The sequence below is a fragment of the Ptychodera flava genome, chromosome 19 (assembly GCF_041260155.1).
Source record: "Ptychodera flava strain L36383 chromosome 19, AS_Pfla_20210202, whole genome shotgun sequence".
Lineage (NCBI taxonomy): Eukaryota > Metazoa > Hemichordata > Enteropneusta > Ptychoderidae > Ptychodera > Ptychodera flava.
The window spans coordinates 30908858-30925595 of NC_091946.1; the positions used below are offsets into that span (position 1 = coordinate 30908858).

The 16738-nt window shown below is 38.0% G+C and overlaps 1 protein-coding gene across 1 annotated transcript; it reads right to left on the reverse strand.

The window, feature by feature from the left end:
* Positions 1-459: 459 nt before the first annotated feature.
* On the reverse strand, positions 460-16492 carry LOC139119254 (RNA-binding motif protein, X-linked 2-like). The gene is made up of 5 exons (XM_070682954.1): positions 16363-16492; positions 9214-9375; positions 8392-8521; positions 2598-2787; positions 460-2051 (listed from the first exon to the last, which is right to left on the reverse strand). Exons 1-5 carry the CDS (start codon positions 16365-16367, stop codon positions 1363-1365), a joined length of 1176 nt encoding a protein of 391 aa, XP_070539055.1. The 5' UTR covers positions 16368-16492; the 3' UTR covers positions 460-1362.
* Positions 16493-16738: the final 246 nt, after the last annotated feature.

A 16738-nucleotide genomic window follows, 5' to 3' on the forward strand; every position in this document is an offset into this window, starting at 1 on the left:
TCATTAGACTCGGTACACATATGCGAATAAAACAATGATTTGAATGCTTTGCAAGTAGCGTTAAGGCAGTTAGTAGACCTATCACAAGATTCACCAATCAGTGATTCCAGCTGGAACTTACCTATTGCATTAACCTCACATATGTGCAGATGCCACACTTTCACACAAATCCTTGAAAACGGTGTATGGTTGTATACTGGTTCATCCAGGTCAAAGTGTTTCACATAAAAAGACACAATTATGCGTAAATAACTTGTTGATATGACTTTATGCTGCAAAATCACCGACTTGAACCAAGTTTAACACGTCATGTGTACATAAATGACATATGGTATACTTATCAACTTCAAACACAAAGCCGAGCTTAAAAGATGGGGTTTTTTTGCTCAAAATGTGTACATCTGTAAGATTTTGAATCTGATTTGGAATTTTGAACACAGTATGAAAGATAATTCCACATTTAACGTGATTCATAAATGCAGCTAAAGCTTTATTTTGTCAGACAAACTTTCAAGTACGGAAATATAATGCTTTCATTACTTTGATTATATTGTGAAATTCTCCTATTTATTTAATTGAACATTTCAAAAGATAGGTAAGTGATGGTTGTTTGTGGGAGAAAATACACCTCTATGAGAGTGTCATATGGCTTTGTGGATTCTCACGATGAATATATACTTCGCACAAGAATAGGGAAACAAGATGCAACTTTTGCCAACATAAAGAAAAGTACTTTTGAATAAAAACAAAGGAGAGGGAAAAAAGTAACTCTTACTTGACCTTTTTGTGATATCCTGAATACATGAAATACTTCTGTAAAGTCACTAAGTGAACAACATTATGTTGATTTATCACTTTAAAAGAGTTAAAAGTTACCCTTTTGCTGAATGCAATCTGGTAATTTTTTGAGCAAGTAAAGTTAAGGTTGTGCACAGTTGACCAGTATTTCAGCATTTTTCCAATATTCAGACAACACAAACAACTTTTCATATCAAACAAAATTCACAAAACAAAGTTGTGTCACTTTAAAGGCGCACGCACAAAAGTCTCTCTCAGTCTCAAAATGCGGCCAAACGCTCAACAATTGTACAATCCCCCCACCCCCTCCCAACGATGAACAAATTAGCCATCACTTCTTATCTTTGCATGCTTACTGATACCTGAACTTTAATTCAGAGTTGTAAGAGATAAATGGACTCCGGTACAATGAAAAATAAAATGAAGCAAAGGTTATCATTTTTTCCTCTAATACACATGTAAGGAAAGCAGAAAAAGCAGGTACATTCAATAAAAGCACAGAATCATCAATAAAGCCTTTCTTGGGAGAGATTTCTGAAACAAAAACTCCTAAAACATTTTCCATCACCTATACCTGTTTCTTTCCCTTTCTCTGCTTCTTTCCCTGTGTCTGTCACTCTCTCTGTCTCTCTGCCGCTCTCTATCTCTCCCCCTGTCTCTATCAATGTCTCTGCCTCTGTCCCTATCTGTATCTCTGTATTTGTCCCTATCAGCATCTCTGTATCTGTCCCTATCAGCGCCTCTATATCTATCCCTATCAGTGCCTCTATACCTATCACTACCAGTATCTCTACCTCTGTCTCTATCAGTGTTTCTGTGCCTCTCTCTATCACCTTCTCTATATCTGTCATGGTCTCTGTCACGCCTCTCATACTCTGTGTCCCTGTGTCTATCACTCTTTTTGTCTCTGCTGCTACCACTATGTTTGTCTCTGTCAGAGTAGCTTCCATAGGAATGTCCAACTCTCAAGTCCGACTCATCATCTTTGTACTTTGAATGTTTTGTTTTCCTTTCCATTTCTCTCTCCTCAACCTTTCTGCGTCGTCTCCTTTCATCATCACTGTCATGCCTCTCTCGATATTCCATCTCTTCTTCGTCACTGTCATATCTGCGATGATGTTTCTCAGCTTTATCGTATCCTGGATCCTTCTTCTCCTGTTTCACCTTGACAACGTCTTTCCTTCTCTCTTCTCTGTATCTGTCTGTGCCGACTTCTTTTTCCATAGCTTTCTTCTTGGACTTCTTCTGGGAATCTGATTCAAGATTAGACAAATAAAACAAATTCATTTCTGAAAATGAGACTCATTAGCAAAATTGACAGTTTTACAACCCTAATCCACACATGCAATAAGGCCAGAGCAAGTAAGGTGAGAGGTTCAAAATCATGCACAGAAAATTTCACACATGCAAGTTTTATCTTTACCTGTTTCCATGTACTAGAGTGCCAATTCACAAAACTTATTTTTCACCTCCAAGGTTTACACTCTGAAAGTATGCAGGCATTTTATGTACATTTTACAAAGTTTGTTAACAACGATATGTTGGCAGGAAAGCCATGCATGAAACTCCTATTACCAGTAAAATACACTGCATGTTCTTTTTATAGAAACCTCCAAAAAGCTATGCACGCGGGGCAGGAAACAAGGAATTTACTCACTTGGGCCTTAGTTTTGAGCATCGTGACCATGTTTTAATTATTGACCATGTTGACAGCTCCTTGGACATGCAGGTTTTTCAAAAGATGTAAGGTGACAGGCAGTAGCTATCCAACAAATTTGGCAAAAAATATTAATAGTTACCTTTCTTTAACTTTTTAACCCTGACTTCATAAACTTCTTCGTCAGATGATGACGCGGATGGTGATTGCGGAGGAGTCTTTGGGGCGCATCCTTCTTTTCTAACTGTCTTCGTCAAATCATCATCATTATCGTCTTCTTTGGGTTGTCTGTAATTCTCCACGTGGTCAACTCGTAGTATCCTACCAAGTAACTGATGATAAAACAAACAAGTCATCGTTGATGACACAGTCCCCACTTGTTAATAATGGGTACTTTGATTACATGTCCTCAGAGAGGATAGAGTCCTCTTCATTAATTAGGTCTGTGATAAAAATACTTTGATACAGATGGCGCTCAATGGCCAAGAATGAGTTCCATGGTGATGAAAACATAAAACCAATGTAGGCCACCATCCTAAAGTTCATAAAATGAGTCAACTAGGAATTAATCAACAGAATGTTGCAAAACATTTTTGCATACAATTCTAACACTTAACAGATTATCACTGGTACCATATTTCATAAAGTTTGATGCAGTATTTACAACACTATGAGATCAACATCTGTATCAAGTTTCATCACATTTGACGTTGTATTAATTTGTGGCTATATCACCCTAATTAGGAAAGTTCATTACTTATGCAATTACAAATTAATTAAAATGACACTGATAAATGTCTTTTTCAATGTTAAAGCAATGTGAGCTTAACATCGGTTAACATCTGTATAAAGTTTCATGAATTTGATGCAGTACATATTTCTTGACATATCCAGCCTACTTACGAAACTTCAATAATTGACATGTTACTGCTACATGACGTGAAACAAATTGACGAGCATATGTATGAAATAGGTCAATGTCAACTTTGAATGATACTGGTGGAAATATGTCTGAGTTATGGCTCTGTACATGAAAACATCGTAATAAAATGGCTGCCTAGCAACCATATTGGATCGTATCACATAAAAAAATCGACGTACATATGTATGACATAGGTCAATGTCCTTGTACCAACTTTGAATAAAATCAGTTGAGATATGCCTGAGTTATGCCTCTGTATATGAAAAAATCGTAACAAAATGACCACACAGCAGCCATATTGGATCGTATCACAAAACAAATTGACGTGCATATCTATGACATTAGTCAATGTCCTTGTACCAACTTTGAATAAAATCGGTTGAGATATGCCTGAGTTATGCCTCTGTATATGAAAAAATTGTAATAAAATGGCCACCTAGCGGCCATATTGGATTGTATCACAAAACAAATGGACGTGCATATCTATGAAATTGGTCAATGTCCTTGTAGCAATGTTGAATAAATTGGTTGAAACATGTCTGAGTTGTGGCTCTGTACATGAAAAAATCATAATAAAATGGCCGCCTGGCAGCCATATTGGATCGTATCACAAAGAAAATTGACGTGCATATCTATGACATTGGTCAATGTCTTTGTACCAACTTTGAATAAAATTGGTTGAAACATGTCTGAGTTATGGCTCTGTACATGAAAAAATCGTAATAAAATGGCCGCCTGGCGGCCATATTGGATCGTATCCCAAAACAAATCAACGTGCATCTGTATGACATATGAAGTAATCCTTGTACCAAGTTTGAATGAAATCGCTTCTTGCATCTCTGAGATATCTGTGTGAACGGACGGACGCACGCACACACGCACGCACGCACGCATGCACGGACGCACGCACGGACATGACCAAACCTATAAGTCCCCCCGGACGGTGTCCGTGGGGACTAAATACATTTGGAACATCAAAACTGAGGTCAATACATTTCAAAATAATCCCCTGATATAATAGAGGTTTCCACATATTGATATTATTATGGAAGTGCTGAACTGCTGACTGTCAAATGTTCTTTCCCTGAGAATGCTTGGTTGCAGAAACTTTGGGGTCTATGAGTGGTGTGTCTTTAAGAAACATGTTAAAAGGTGAATATCGAGTATTTTGACAAATGACACAGTCAAATCAGAATAATAACATGGGGCCCGGGGGCACCGACGTCCTTTGTGCCTCCTTACTGTTTATTATTTGCCATAAATGTGAAATTTGGCAAAAAGTCAAATTGTTTGGACATAATGAAAGTTAATATGAAAGTGAATCAAGAATAAGAGATGGAACTCAATAGGATCAACAATATCTAAAACAGGAAACGGTGAACTTATATGATACAGAGGGGAGAAAATTTAGCCACAAACTATTGTAATATAATGGACAATGGCTAATCTAAACCAAATTACTTAAACTGGATTGTTGGCATTGATTACACATGTATTTATTGTCCATCAAATAGAAAATAAATTTGGGCCATTGACTAAAAACATTTGCTTGTTACACTCACCACACTTGTACTTAGTATTTGGAGTGTACACCTATCTACAATACAGTGATAAAAAGTTTTGACTCTGAAGGTCAACAGTGCATCTTTAATGTATGAGACTAAATAAGCTTACCCCTCAAGTACGTATAGGCCAAAAACAATATTTAATTTTGAATTATGTAGTGCAGGGAAGGACATAGAATATGGTGAAAAGCAAACTAAATATAAAAACTGAATATACAATTATATGGAAATGTTGTTTTACAGTCATGAGTATCTAGTGTGTGCCGAGAGACAAATATTAAAATTGGACAGTATCATCCTGACCAGAGTTTGTCTGAGTGGTTGTTTCCTTCTGATTTTCTGACACGGTGATAGGTACAAAATATTATGTTATTCACCATAGTTATGCAACATAGCTTGCATTTTGTTCACAGTAGAACTGAGTTTTACATGCAAGATAACTTTCTCATAAACTGTAAATTCTGGCTTGTGGCAGCTCAAACATCGCAATACTACATTTTTTGATATGATATGGAGTGACCTGCACACATATGCAATATGCAGTGACAGTCGATATATTCATAGTAAGAGTCTACACTACATTCAAGCATAGTGATGTTGACACTACAATGCATGCCAGTGCACGATTTCAAAGTAGCCAGGAGGAAATTCTAATGGTCTTTTAGTGGAAATATAGGTATTAAACGACAGTGAAACAAACAACATTAGTTATCGTGACCTTGCTAAAGTGCAATCTCGGATCATGTATGATCTGATGATCATGCCAAATTACCATGTCGGATTATGCCGTGATTCTGAAGTGCGCGTAAATCGGTCAACAAAAGCAGACATAGACTCTCGCCAGTCGCTTGTACTGCTTGGTCTCGCGTAGCTTTCGGTACCGTATTTATACAAGCTCGTGCCTTCGGCACTCGACCTTGCGCCTTCGGCGCTCGATCGCCTACGTTGGATTACTACCGCAAGTGACTCCGGATCCGGTCAAAAGAAGGCACGAGGACTGTCGACAGTCGAAAGCACACACTGTCTTCAACAATGATGTCAAAATCAATGCACAACTGTCGAAATTACCCAAAATAAGCAACAGAAAACTTAAGTTATCGCTGTGTCGAAAGGACAGTACATCAACATAAAACGACGCTAGTTTGTTATGACATGGAGGTAGAAGGACAGAGCGAATTCCCTCGCTCTCACCCAGCTATTACTAACGGGCCGCCGGTGGGATTGCCTCGCTAAAGCAATGGATTCGCCGGTAACGAAGGAGCGTTTCGTGCCAAAAAAATACATGACAGCAACAAAAATACAATCACTGTGAACTTCATATTTACAAAATATCATCAAATAAACGCTAAAAGCTTCAAAACGTCAAAATTCGCACAAGACCGAGAAACAAGACAGCGTCGGTTTGATTTTTCAAAAAGCTAACTTGTTATATGCGCATGCGCATATTAAGGGGGAGACCCATTTGATTTCAGGGGGGTATGCAGGAAGTGGGTATGGGAACTTTTTTTGTCAGAGAGACAGCATTTTTAAATTTCAACTGTCACACCTGCATCAATTTTTTTTATCAAATGGAGTAGCAGTGCAATTTTTCAAATTTAAGCCAGTGTTTCACATATCACAGGATGGTTTTATATATTCATTTTACATTCCAACGAATGAAAACAAAATGGAAAGTCTAGTATATATACAACTTTAAATTATAGAACACTTTTTTGGCAAATCAACAGTGATCAGTACTATACCTGCTTTTCTTTATAACAGTCAATTCCTTTTAAGTTCTCAGGGGAGATGTTATCTTTTGTGGTCAGAGAAACAAGGCTCACACATTGTACTTCATTATATTTGTTGTTCCTCAATTTTTCTTTGACAACTTGTAATCTTTCTAACATATTTATGTTGAGAGAATAATATATTGGTTTTTACACTAGTTTATTGACTCCTGTCTTGTGTTTTAAATTTTCACAATGTACAGAAGTCAAATAGTCCCATCTAGATATTGCCTGTACCATTGAGATATTCAAGTTGCAACAGAAATCCTGAAACATGATTTCTTGGGTCAGAAAAGGGAAGGAAAACATCGAGTGCACTGAGATGTAAAATAGTCAATGCTTATATCATAAGTGCTGGGAAAAAAAATACATGAGAATTGCTTGTGGTAAAAACATTTGTGCTGCCTATGGCAGCATGCTAGCAAAGAATACATGAGAATGAAGTTTCCAAAATTTTGCTCATTTCAACTGCATAATGACAATTCCTTTTTTATTTCTGTCTGTTATGAGAATTTTTTTTCTCAAGCCATTATAGGCTTATTTTTTTCTTTTATTTCACCTGGTGACAATTTTTTTTCCTCAAAATCCTCCATACCCCCCCCCAGAAATCAAGTGGTTCTCCCTTAAGTGAGTCCCTGACCTATGCGGGCCAGTAGAACTGATATGCCTGCCGGTACCATCATTCTTCAGTCGATCAAACGCGCCTTTCGTACCAATAATACACGACAGCCGCAAAAGTGCATCACTGTCAACTTCATAACTATAGAACATATTGAAAGACACAGTGAAACGTTCAAAAAGTAAAAACTGTGCCGAGACCGAGAAACAAGATGGCGTCCGATTCGATTCTTCAACTCAGATTTTGTCCTAGAGTTGTGCGCATGCGCAGACGGTAGCTTTAACGAAAGCGAGTCAAACTCAAGTAAATATAAAATAAAAATGGATAAAAATATTGTTTAAAAATAATACAAGGCATGTATCACCAAATTTTGAACATTTCTGACGGCATTTCAACTATACGAACACCCGTGCCAAATATCACAATAATCAAATCAGTGCTTTTGAGGAAAAATTGAAAATAGTGGTTTTCACAAAAAAGCTAAAAAAGTGACTTTAAAATGATTCAATCAAAAAAAGAAAAAAGACCGTTTGAGATACATGCCAAAGTGACCACCAGACCAAATTTCAGAAAAAGTTACTCAAGCGTTTCTGAGATACCTGCGTCTACAGCTTACGGCCCACTGTATGCAACAACAGAGGCCGCGTCATCACATTAGTACTTTGGGCCAAAGGCCCAAAGGACTAATATACAGTTCTTCAGTTTTATTTGAAACAAGGTCTCGACTAAAGTTCAACACCAACAAGGTCATGATATCCCTTCAAAAGTAGCACAAACAATTTTGCCACCATGCAAATGAAAACACTGTATAATTCCAAAGCTTGGAAAAAATAGAGGGGTGGTCATTTTACACACCAATGCATGATTTGCACATTGTCTTGTTGTGAAAATATATTTTTTTGTATGATTATTAACACAAGAACAGATTGCTCCAAAAAAAACAGAGGGGTGGCCCACCCCTAAAATCCTCTTGTGGAGAGCTCTGTAATAAGCAATGTGATGGGTTGAAAAGAGCTATGTGAAATACTTGAGACAAAAACAAAATACTGTCGCTGTCTTACCTTAATTCCGTTGAAGTTATCAACAGCAAGTACTGTACTCCGCTGATCTTCATAACAAATAAAACAAAAGCCTTTCTGCTTTCCTGTTTTTTTATCTCTCACCAAGTTGATGTTAACAATCTCACCATATCTGCGAAAATAATCAAACATAAAGTTATCCTTAGACGTATGTAGTGATCCTAAGATGAATGTATATATCCATAGTAACCCTATCTAACTCATCAATGATGGACAATCAGTATACAGCTAAATCAATCTCTCCCTTGGCTGAAAAACTACGGCTGAACATATAAACTGATAATTGTAAATCTGCATGATAAAAGACACACTCTGTATTTAAAGGTATACAGTCACCTGTAATCTAAATATGCCCATATATGGTTAAAGGGGCGTTCCTTTGTATTCAAAATGCCCATGTGAGGGCGCTGTTTTAAAAAGCAGCCACCCGCTTAAAAATCTGTAATTGGTTAGATTTTCTCTTTCTATGGTAACTGTGGCAAAATTCTCTTTCCATGGTAACTGTGGCAAAATTGGAACATGTGACAGTATACCTTTAATCAACTTATAGTAATGCATGTCTTTCTTTTTATTGCCTTCAGCACATTACGACACGGCTCACATTGTTGTCACAATTATAGAGTAAATATAAACAATGCTGACATTCAAAAGTTATGATATTTTGAGTATACTGTGTTTTGTGCATACAATGACAAGCACTTGTGATAAACATTCTGTTTTCTCCAAGAGAGCAACATTTCAAAAACTTGCATATTTATAAGATATGTTTGTCACAAATGAATGACAACATAAAGCAGGACCTACTGGGAAAACACACAGAGAATATCTCCTTCAGAGAGGTCATAGGGCAGACCGCCGATGAAGATCCAGGCACTGTCTTTGTACTGTTTATGCCATGACTTCGATGGATCCACTCCAAGCTGTGTCTCATTCAATTTGTTGATGTTTTTCACATTAGTCAGAGGACTATATGGCACAAAAGGAGAGAGGAAGAGAAATAGTAATTCTGGAGATTTGGCGTGGGATAGCTTCACACTTCAAACTGTGAATGACAAAGAAAACTCTTTGTGCTACGGGGAAGGGGTTTATACGTATTTAGATTGTGTGCAAATTTTTACAAACTATGATATTATGTAATTGTTAAAACATGTGCACTTGTTTATTGATGTGATGTTAAATCTTACTGTTAAGATTTTTTTAATGATTGTTGTTTAGAAACCTGTCAGCATTTTCAACTTCACTCAATCAATTTATCATGTTTGGGGAACTTCTGATCACCATTTGAAATTTTTGAATTTTTTTATTTTTGGCAGTTCTGAGGAAAGACCAGTGCAAATGTGATAGCGAAACAGTGTGCATATGTGCAATTGTATTCCTTTGAGTTATAGTGTGGTGAAAGCGTCCAGCTATAACAATGCTGTCTCCCTACACATTTGTAAGGTGGAATTACATCATGTCAGTTTCTCAGAATGCATTCACATTCAAGACTGTTCACAGGTGATGAAATCTTTGTGGGCATCAGTGGGTTATTTTCAGCTTTACTGGCTGGTGACAATTTTGGGGTGACGTGGAGTTAATTCAGGGGCAAAATGGTTTTGGGGCAAGTGACTCTTGGGGCAAAGAGGTGCTTATATGAGTGTGTTGTAGTTGTGAGGTGGTTTGGGTTCAAACTGTTATGGGACAAGGTGGTGGTGTTGTGTGCCTTGGTTTTGGTGAAGCTGTGGGTCGGTAAATGGTCAACCGGACCCCAGTCAACTGGACCCCTTACCCAAGTCAACTGGACCCTAAAATGTTTTGTCTTATTTTTGCCAAAGCACCTTAGCCCTAATCAATTTCACTCTAATGGTGTATTTTTGAGGTTATGATCCACTAGCAGTGACATTCTGGGACGTACAAATGAACGCAAATCAAAAACCAACCCCATAAACTCTTGATTTCATTGCACAGGCAAACAGCATCATGTAAACATGAAAATTTGGTGAAAGTTGTGTTAGTGAATCTTAAAATACTCTGGCAAGCTACATGTAGCACCACAGTTACATCATGGAGCTAGAGTAGGCTAATACAGGGGATAATTAACTATGAATGTGGGCCCATACACAAATTACAAGAAACAGAATAACTCTCAACACAAGTGAGTATTAATCATAAATGATTTGAACAGATATCATGTTTAGAAGGTAAAGTTGTTCGGGATACAGTTTGGGTAGAGTAACCGTGTTCAGGGTGTAGGGTCAAGTTGACTTAGGGTCGAGTTGACTTGGGGTCGAGTTGACTGGGGGCCAGTCGGTTTGGGGTCCGGTTGTCCAGAACCCGTGTAGAGAACACTGCAAATCCCCCAATTTTTTCACGGAGAGTTGGACATTTTCCCCCTTATGTGAGAAACCTGGAGAAAATGCTGTTTTACCACAGCCACTTGAGTTCCAATTCAATCAAAATGGTGCATTGGTATACTTGGCACCCTGATATAATCTCTCTTATTCTCATAAGAAACTGAATGATAAGCTGACAATGTATTATGTTATATTATATACATATTATATATAATTACAATGTTTAGAAGGTAAAGTTGCTCGGGATACAGTTTGGGTAGAGTAACCGTGTTCAGGTTGTAGGGTCGAGTTGACTGGGGTCCAGTTGGTTTGGGGTCCAGTTGTCCAGAAACTGCTGTGGATCCATAGCTGTGGTGTTTTCAGACGGGATTTCTGCCTTTTATGGGCTGGTTTTGACTTGAACGTTTTGGTGAGGTTAAAAACGTGAAAGTAAAAACCAGCCCATAAAAGGCAGAAATCCCATCCGAAAACACAACAGCTATAGATTCACAGCTATAGTTTTGGTGCAAAGTGTCTGCCAGTCGACATCACATACTATAGGTATCAAGCTATGTAAATAATACCATATCTTTGCATATAGACTGTGTAAAAATGCCATGACACGAAAATGCTACACTTCCACGACAAAAAATAACATGTTTTCAGATGTAGAACTCTATACCATGTAGGGAACGTACAATCATTGAAAGATTTCCTTAGGGCCCGGCCCAAACCTCCTTTCTTGGCAGCATTTTCCAATATTTGTATGGATAATGATAATCGTAATTCCAACCTAAACCATGCTAAAACTAACCCTCACCTAAGCCCCTTCACTTTTGTTTTTATCAGCGTGCTTTAGTCAAATTTCAAGCATGCTCGTCTTCATCAGTTCGGCTGCGGTAATAATAACCATTTAAACAAATTTCACAAGTCGTTCGTAATCTCTGCCACATAATATCCTCGATATCCTCGACGCTGGGAAAGCACACGCGAAACGTTCAGCACCCGTGACCTTTGACAGGTGCGCTACGTTGCATGTGGTCACGCTAAACCATCTCGTACTTTTTGCGTCAAATCTCCGATTTTTTCTGACGTGTTTGGTGTTCCAAGTGTATCTGGACTTGTTTGAATGTTCACTGGTTCGTGTGGGCCTCCAACAAAGTCGTACTTTTAAATATTTGGGGAGATATTCTGTCATTTTCTGGTCCGGACAGCCCTGTAGTGAACGGACGTCTACTACGACAATCCAGTGACGTCATTCAGCTGCAGAGATTCTTTTGTGAAGGTTAGTTGAGTTACGTAATCAGCTACCAAGATGACACTCAAATGTCAGGACTGTAGCATTGTCTCAACAAAGGTGGCCCTGTGTCAGGGTGACTTGCTACTGTGCCAAAAATGTAAAACTAAACGATTCGGCAACTCAACAGGAGTTAATGATATGAATGCTGACAGAGAAAAGAACACATCATGCTATGAGGACGATAATTGCAGTGCATCGTCATCATCACCAGAGGTGACTGTAATTTCTGCTAACCCAGCTGTAATTATCAACGAAGTCTTGTGTTCATGGTGAATAAAATGATGTGATGCCGAATGATATCCTGTTGAAAGTCTGTGCAGACTTCTATGATGATCTCCAAATTGAAAATGCCAAAAAGGAACTTTTTGACTTGTGTGCTACAACAACGACTTCACGATTCAAGCGAAGACAAGGGCAGAATAAAAAGACAAAAATATTCAAGACATGCTAACTCTCCTGCAAGAAGTTGAGCCCAGCTTGTTACCTACGTTTACAGCACACAACTTAGGAAACCTGCCTCCATTGACTCAAAACCATGTTGACATTTCAGTTATCATCCAACAACTGTCTTCAGTCAAATCAGATATAGCCTCTCTTAAAGAGTCAACCAAATTATCTACCGATCTTCATGCAGAACTAAAGTCAGAAATTTGCTCCATCCGTCAAGCACAAGATAAATTTACATCGGGCATTTTAACACGCCAAGGTGAGAATCTGGATGAAACTAGTATTTCACGTGTTGATGAAGATGAAACTCAAGTTATGAAATTATATGGTGACTGCTCTTCACATACCTCGCCTGTGAAGAAACCATCTGTAAACACTTTGAATGAGAAAACCACGAATGCAAACATGGCAGAAAAAATTACCAACCAGTAGACAAAATAAAAAACCTGTCCCCAATGAGAACAAAGAAAGAAAAGGGACATCTAGCCTCCGTGATTTGCCGAAAACTAAATCATTCGTAGATGTTGTGAAGAGTACGTGTCTAACACAAAGTGCATCAGGGAAAGCGACTCGTTTACCCTAGTAACCAAGAAAAAACAGTCATCACGTAAAACTGTAATCGGAACATCTGTCAGGCCTAATGTTCTCTCTCAGGAGTGGATCATTCAGATCAGACCAACATCTTTATCAGTCGATTGTCTCCTGATACTACTCCTGATCAAGTCACTGCATATGTGAAATCGACACTTAACATTGATGTCGAATGTAAAGCTCTCGACACCAAGTACAGCTCCTACGCATCCTTCCATATAACTGCCAGAGGGGCCTCATACAAAGATCTTGTTTGTCCTGAAAAATGGCCTCGTGGAGTGCTGGTAAGAAAATACTTCCAAAATCGCCATAACAAAAATAATTATGGTGAGGATAGCTACTTTTAATTGCCGTTCGATTAAAAGTTCTGTTGCTGAAGTGCGAAAATTGTGTGAAAACGTGGATATATGCTTACTTCAGGAACATTGGCTGTATAATGATGATCTTACATTACTCTCTACAATTCATAACGATTTCCACGCATTTGGGGTGTCAGCAATGGACTGCAATAATGATATCACTTCAGGTAGACCGTACGGTGGAACTGCGATATTGTGGCGTAAATCATACTCTCAATTTGTATCAGTGAAAACGTACGGGGATCCCAGGATTATTGGTGTGGAATTGTCAACTGAAGCGGGACCATGTCTTATACTCTGTGTTTATTTGCCTACTGACTGCAGTGATCATTTTGAAGATTTTTGTGAATATCTGGGTAAAATTGATTCCATCATCCTAGATGCACAAACTCCGTATGTTCTTGTCGCAGGGGATCTGAATGCAGACCCTAGTAGAAGATTTGGACAAGAACTAGATGCCTTTTGTAATCAGAATAATTACGTCATTGCAGATTTTATTCATCTTGGCGCAAATTTGCATAATTTTACGTATATCAGTGACGTACACGGGTCTACCTCCTGGCTAGATCACTGCGTTTGTACTGAAGCAGCTTTCAAGAAAATTAACAATATGTCCATCCTCAATGACTATTTTTCCTCAGATCACCTGCCTTTGACCTTTAATTGCTCTTTCAAAGTCACAAGCGTCAATGATACAATTGACAGATCTAAGGAGTCCTGGACTGGTATTAACTGGTCATCAGTAAATGGTGACTGCATTAACGAATACTTAGATCGTACTGAGTTTTACTTACTAAACTTAACAGTGCCTATTGATGCTATTAATTGCAAAAACTGTGACTGTAAAAGTGAAAATCATGAACATTTAATTAATTCTTATTATGATAATATCTGTGACGCCCTAGGCAGAGCAAGCAGTGATGTTTTCACAGGTAAGAAAAACACTCGTTGTCATCCTGTACCCGGATGGAATGATTCAGTCAAGGAGGCACACATTGAAGCTCGGCAAGCTTATGCTGCATGGAATAATAACTCTAGGCCACGCTTTGGACCTGTCTTTGATTATATGCGTAAATGTCGTGCGAAATTTAAGTATGCCCTTAGACAATGTCGGAAAGAAGAAGAACGAAATCGTGCCAATGGAATGGCTCGCTCTCTCCTTGAAATGATAACAGACAATTCTGGCTGCTGTAGCTGATTTAAATAACAAAAGAGTGCCGCTACCTACAAACGTCAACAATGTGACAGGTGATCAGAAAATTGCTGACATGTGGGGTACCCACTTCAAACAACTCTTGAACTCAGTTGACAATACCAAACACAAATGTGATATTATGAATTCAATTAAGTCGGTGGCCTACTCTGATTCGTTAATCATAAATGTAGATGAAATGGAAAAGATTTTCTCCCGTCTTCCGGTTGGGAAGTCTCCAGGTGCTGATGGCCTTAGTGCCGAGCATTTCAAATTTGCCAGTAAAAGATTACAGGTGCATCTTGCACTATGTTTCTCTGCTTTACTTGTTCATGGCCATGTTCCAGCTAATCTTGCGAAAGTGATACTTGTTCCTGTAATTAAAGACAAGACCGCCGATCTTTCAAATAAGAACAATTACCGCCCTATAGCATTAACTTGTATGTCTTCTAAGATACTCGAGTACATTCTTCTTAACAGGTGTGAAACCAAGTTACACACAACTGACAATCAATTTGGATTTAAAAAGGCGCATGGAACTGACATGTGTATCTTTCTATTGAAAGAAACTATCAGATATTACAGACAGAATGGTAGCTCTGTGTTTGTTTGCTTTCTCGATGCAGAAAAGGCGTTCGATCGAGTCAATCATTGGACCCTTCTCAAGAAATTGATTGACAGGTCTATCCACACGTATATCATCCGCCTTTTAACAAATTGGTTCTCTTGTCAAAAATTTTGTATTCGTTGGTCAAATTCACTGTCACAATCGTTTAATGTAGGTAATGGAGTTCGCCAAGGTGGAATACTTTCACCATTTCTTTTTAATGTTTATGTTGATGCTTTAAATGTAAAACTTTCTAATGCTGGAGTGGGTTGCGAAGTTGGAGGAGTTATGCTGAATAATCTTTCTTACGCTGATGACATGTGTGTTGCTGCCCCGTCAGTTAAAGGACTTCGTAGACTTATTCAAATTTGTGAAAATTACGCTTCTGACCATGATATGAGGTATAACTCTCGCAAATCAAATGTATTCATTTTAAATCGTCAAACAATCTTTCTGTAATTCCATCAATTGAGTTGTGTAACGTTTCAATTGAATTTGTCTCTTGGTTACTTATTTGGGCCATGTCTTCACACGTGACCTTCGTGATGACACTGATATCTTAAGGCAACGTAGAGCACTGTGTGGCAGAGCTAATATGATTCTTAGAAAATTTTACCATTGCTCTGTTGAGGTGAAATCTCGTCTTTTTAATGCATTCTGTAATACATTTATGGTAATCATCTGTGGTGCGATTTTAATGTTGGTGTTATACGAAGTATTACTGTTTGTCATAATAATGCTCTACGGAGACTTTTTGGTTTTTCAAGATACGCTAGTGCCTCAAAAGTTTTTGCTGATAATTCAATGAATTGCTTGTCTGTTTTACGAAGACGGGCTGCTCATAATTTTAGAGTCCGTTTGCAAAATAGTACTAATGTTTTGATTAACAGCCTTGTTGCATGTGACAGGCGGTTTTATGGACTACAAGCCCATTGGATTAATATTTTATATTAAGTGGTTTTTTTGTTGTTGTCTTGTCATTTTTTCTTTTATGTTTTTATATGGACGTTTTTTATGTCTGAATTAAAGATTAAATAAATAAATAAATAAATAATGCTAAAATCTCTCGCCGGTCAAACAGTGCGAGTTAAAGAGTTCAAACAGCCTAGTTTGATCGTTCGATGATTTGATAAATGTAAACTTACTTCATTATCTGCAAGATACAGCGACATGAACACAAATAGTTGACGATATCCTCGACGCTGGGAAAGCACACGCGAAACGTTCAGCACCCGTGACCTTTGACGCCATTGACACAATTCTGCTGTTTAAGAGACTGTATGTTCGTATAAAAATAATGTATTCTCTCTTGTTCAATATGCATAAACCGACAAATTAAAGTATATCACAAATGTAAAAATATAATTTTTCAAATATTTATGATTTTCTAACTAGTCCTTTGGTAGACTGGAAGACAATAAATGACATTTACTGTTCACGATTCGTCAGTCAATTCATTTCGGTCGGAAGCGGGCGCTGTGTACTTGCAAACGGAAAAATGAAATGCCACACAGTCATCGT

Excerpts from the sequence above, each read along its gene's own strand:
- LOC139119254 (XM_070682954.1), bottom strand. Across the intron at positions 8,522-9,213 it reads ATTCTCTGTGTGTTTTCCCA|ATATGGTGAGATTGTTAACA; the intron begins GTAGGTCCTGCT and ends TTATTTTCGCAG. Across the intron at positions 2,052-2,597 it reads GGTTAAAAAGTTAAAGAAAG|ATTCCCAGAAGAAGTCCAAG; the intron begins GTAACTATTAAT and ends ATCTTGAATCAG.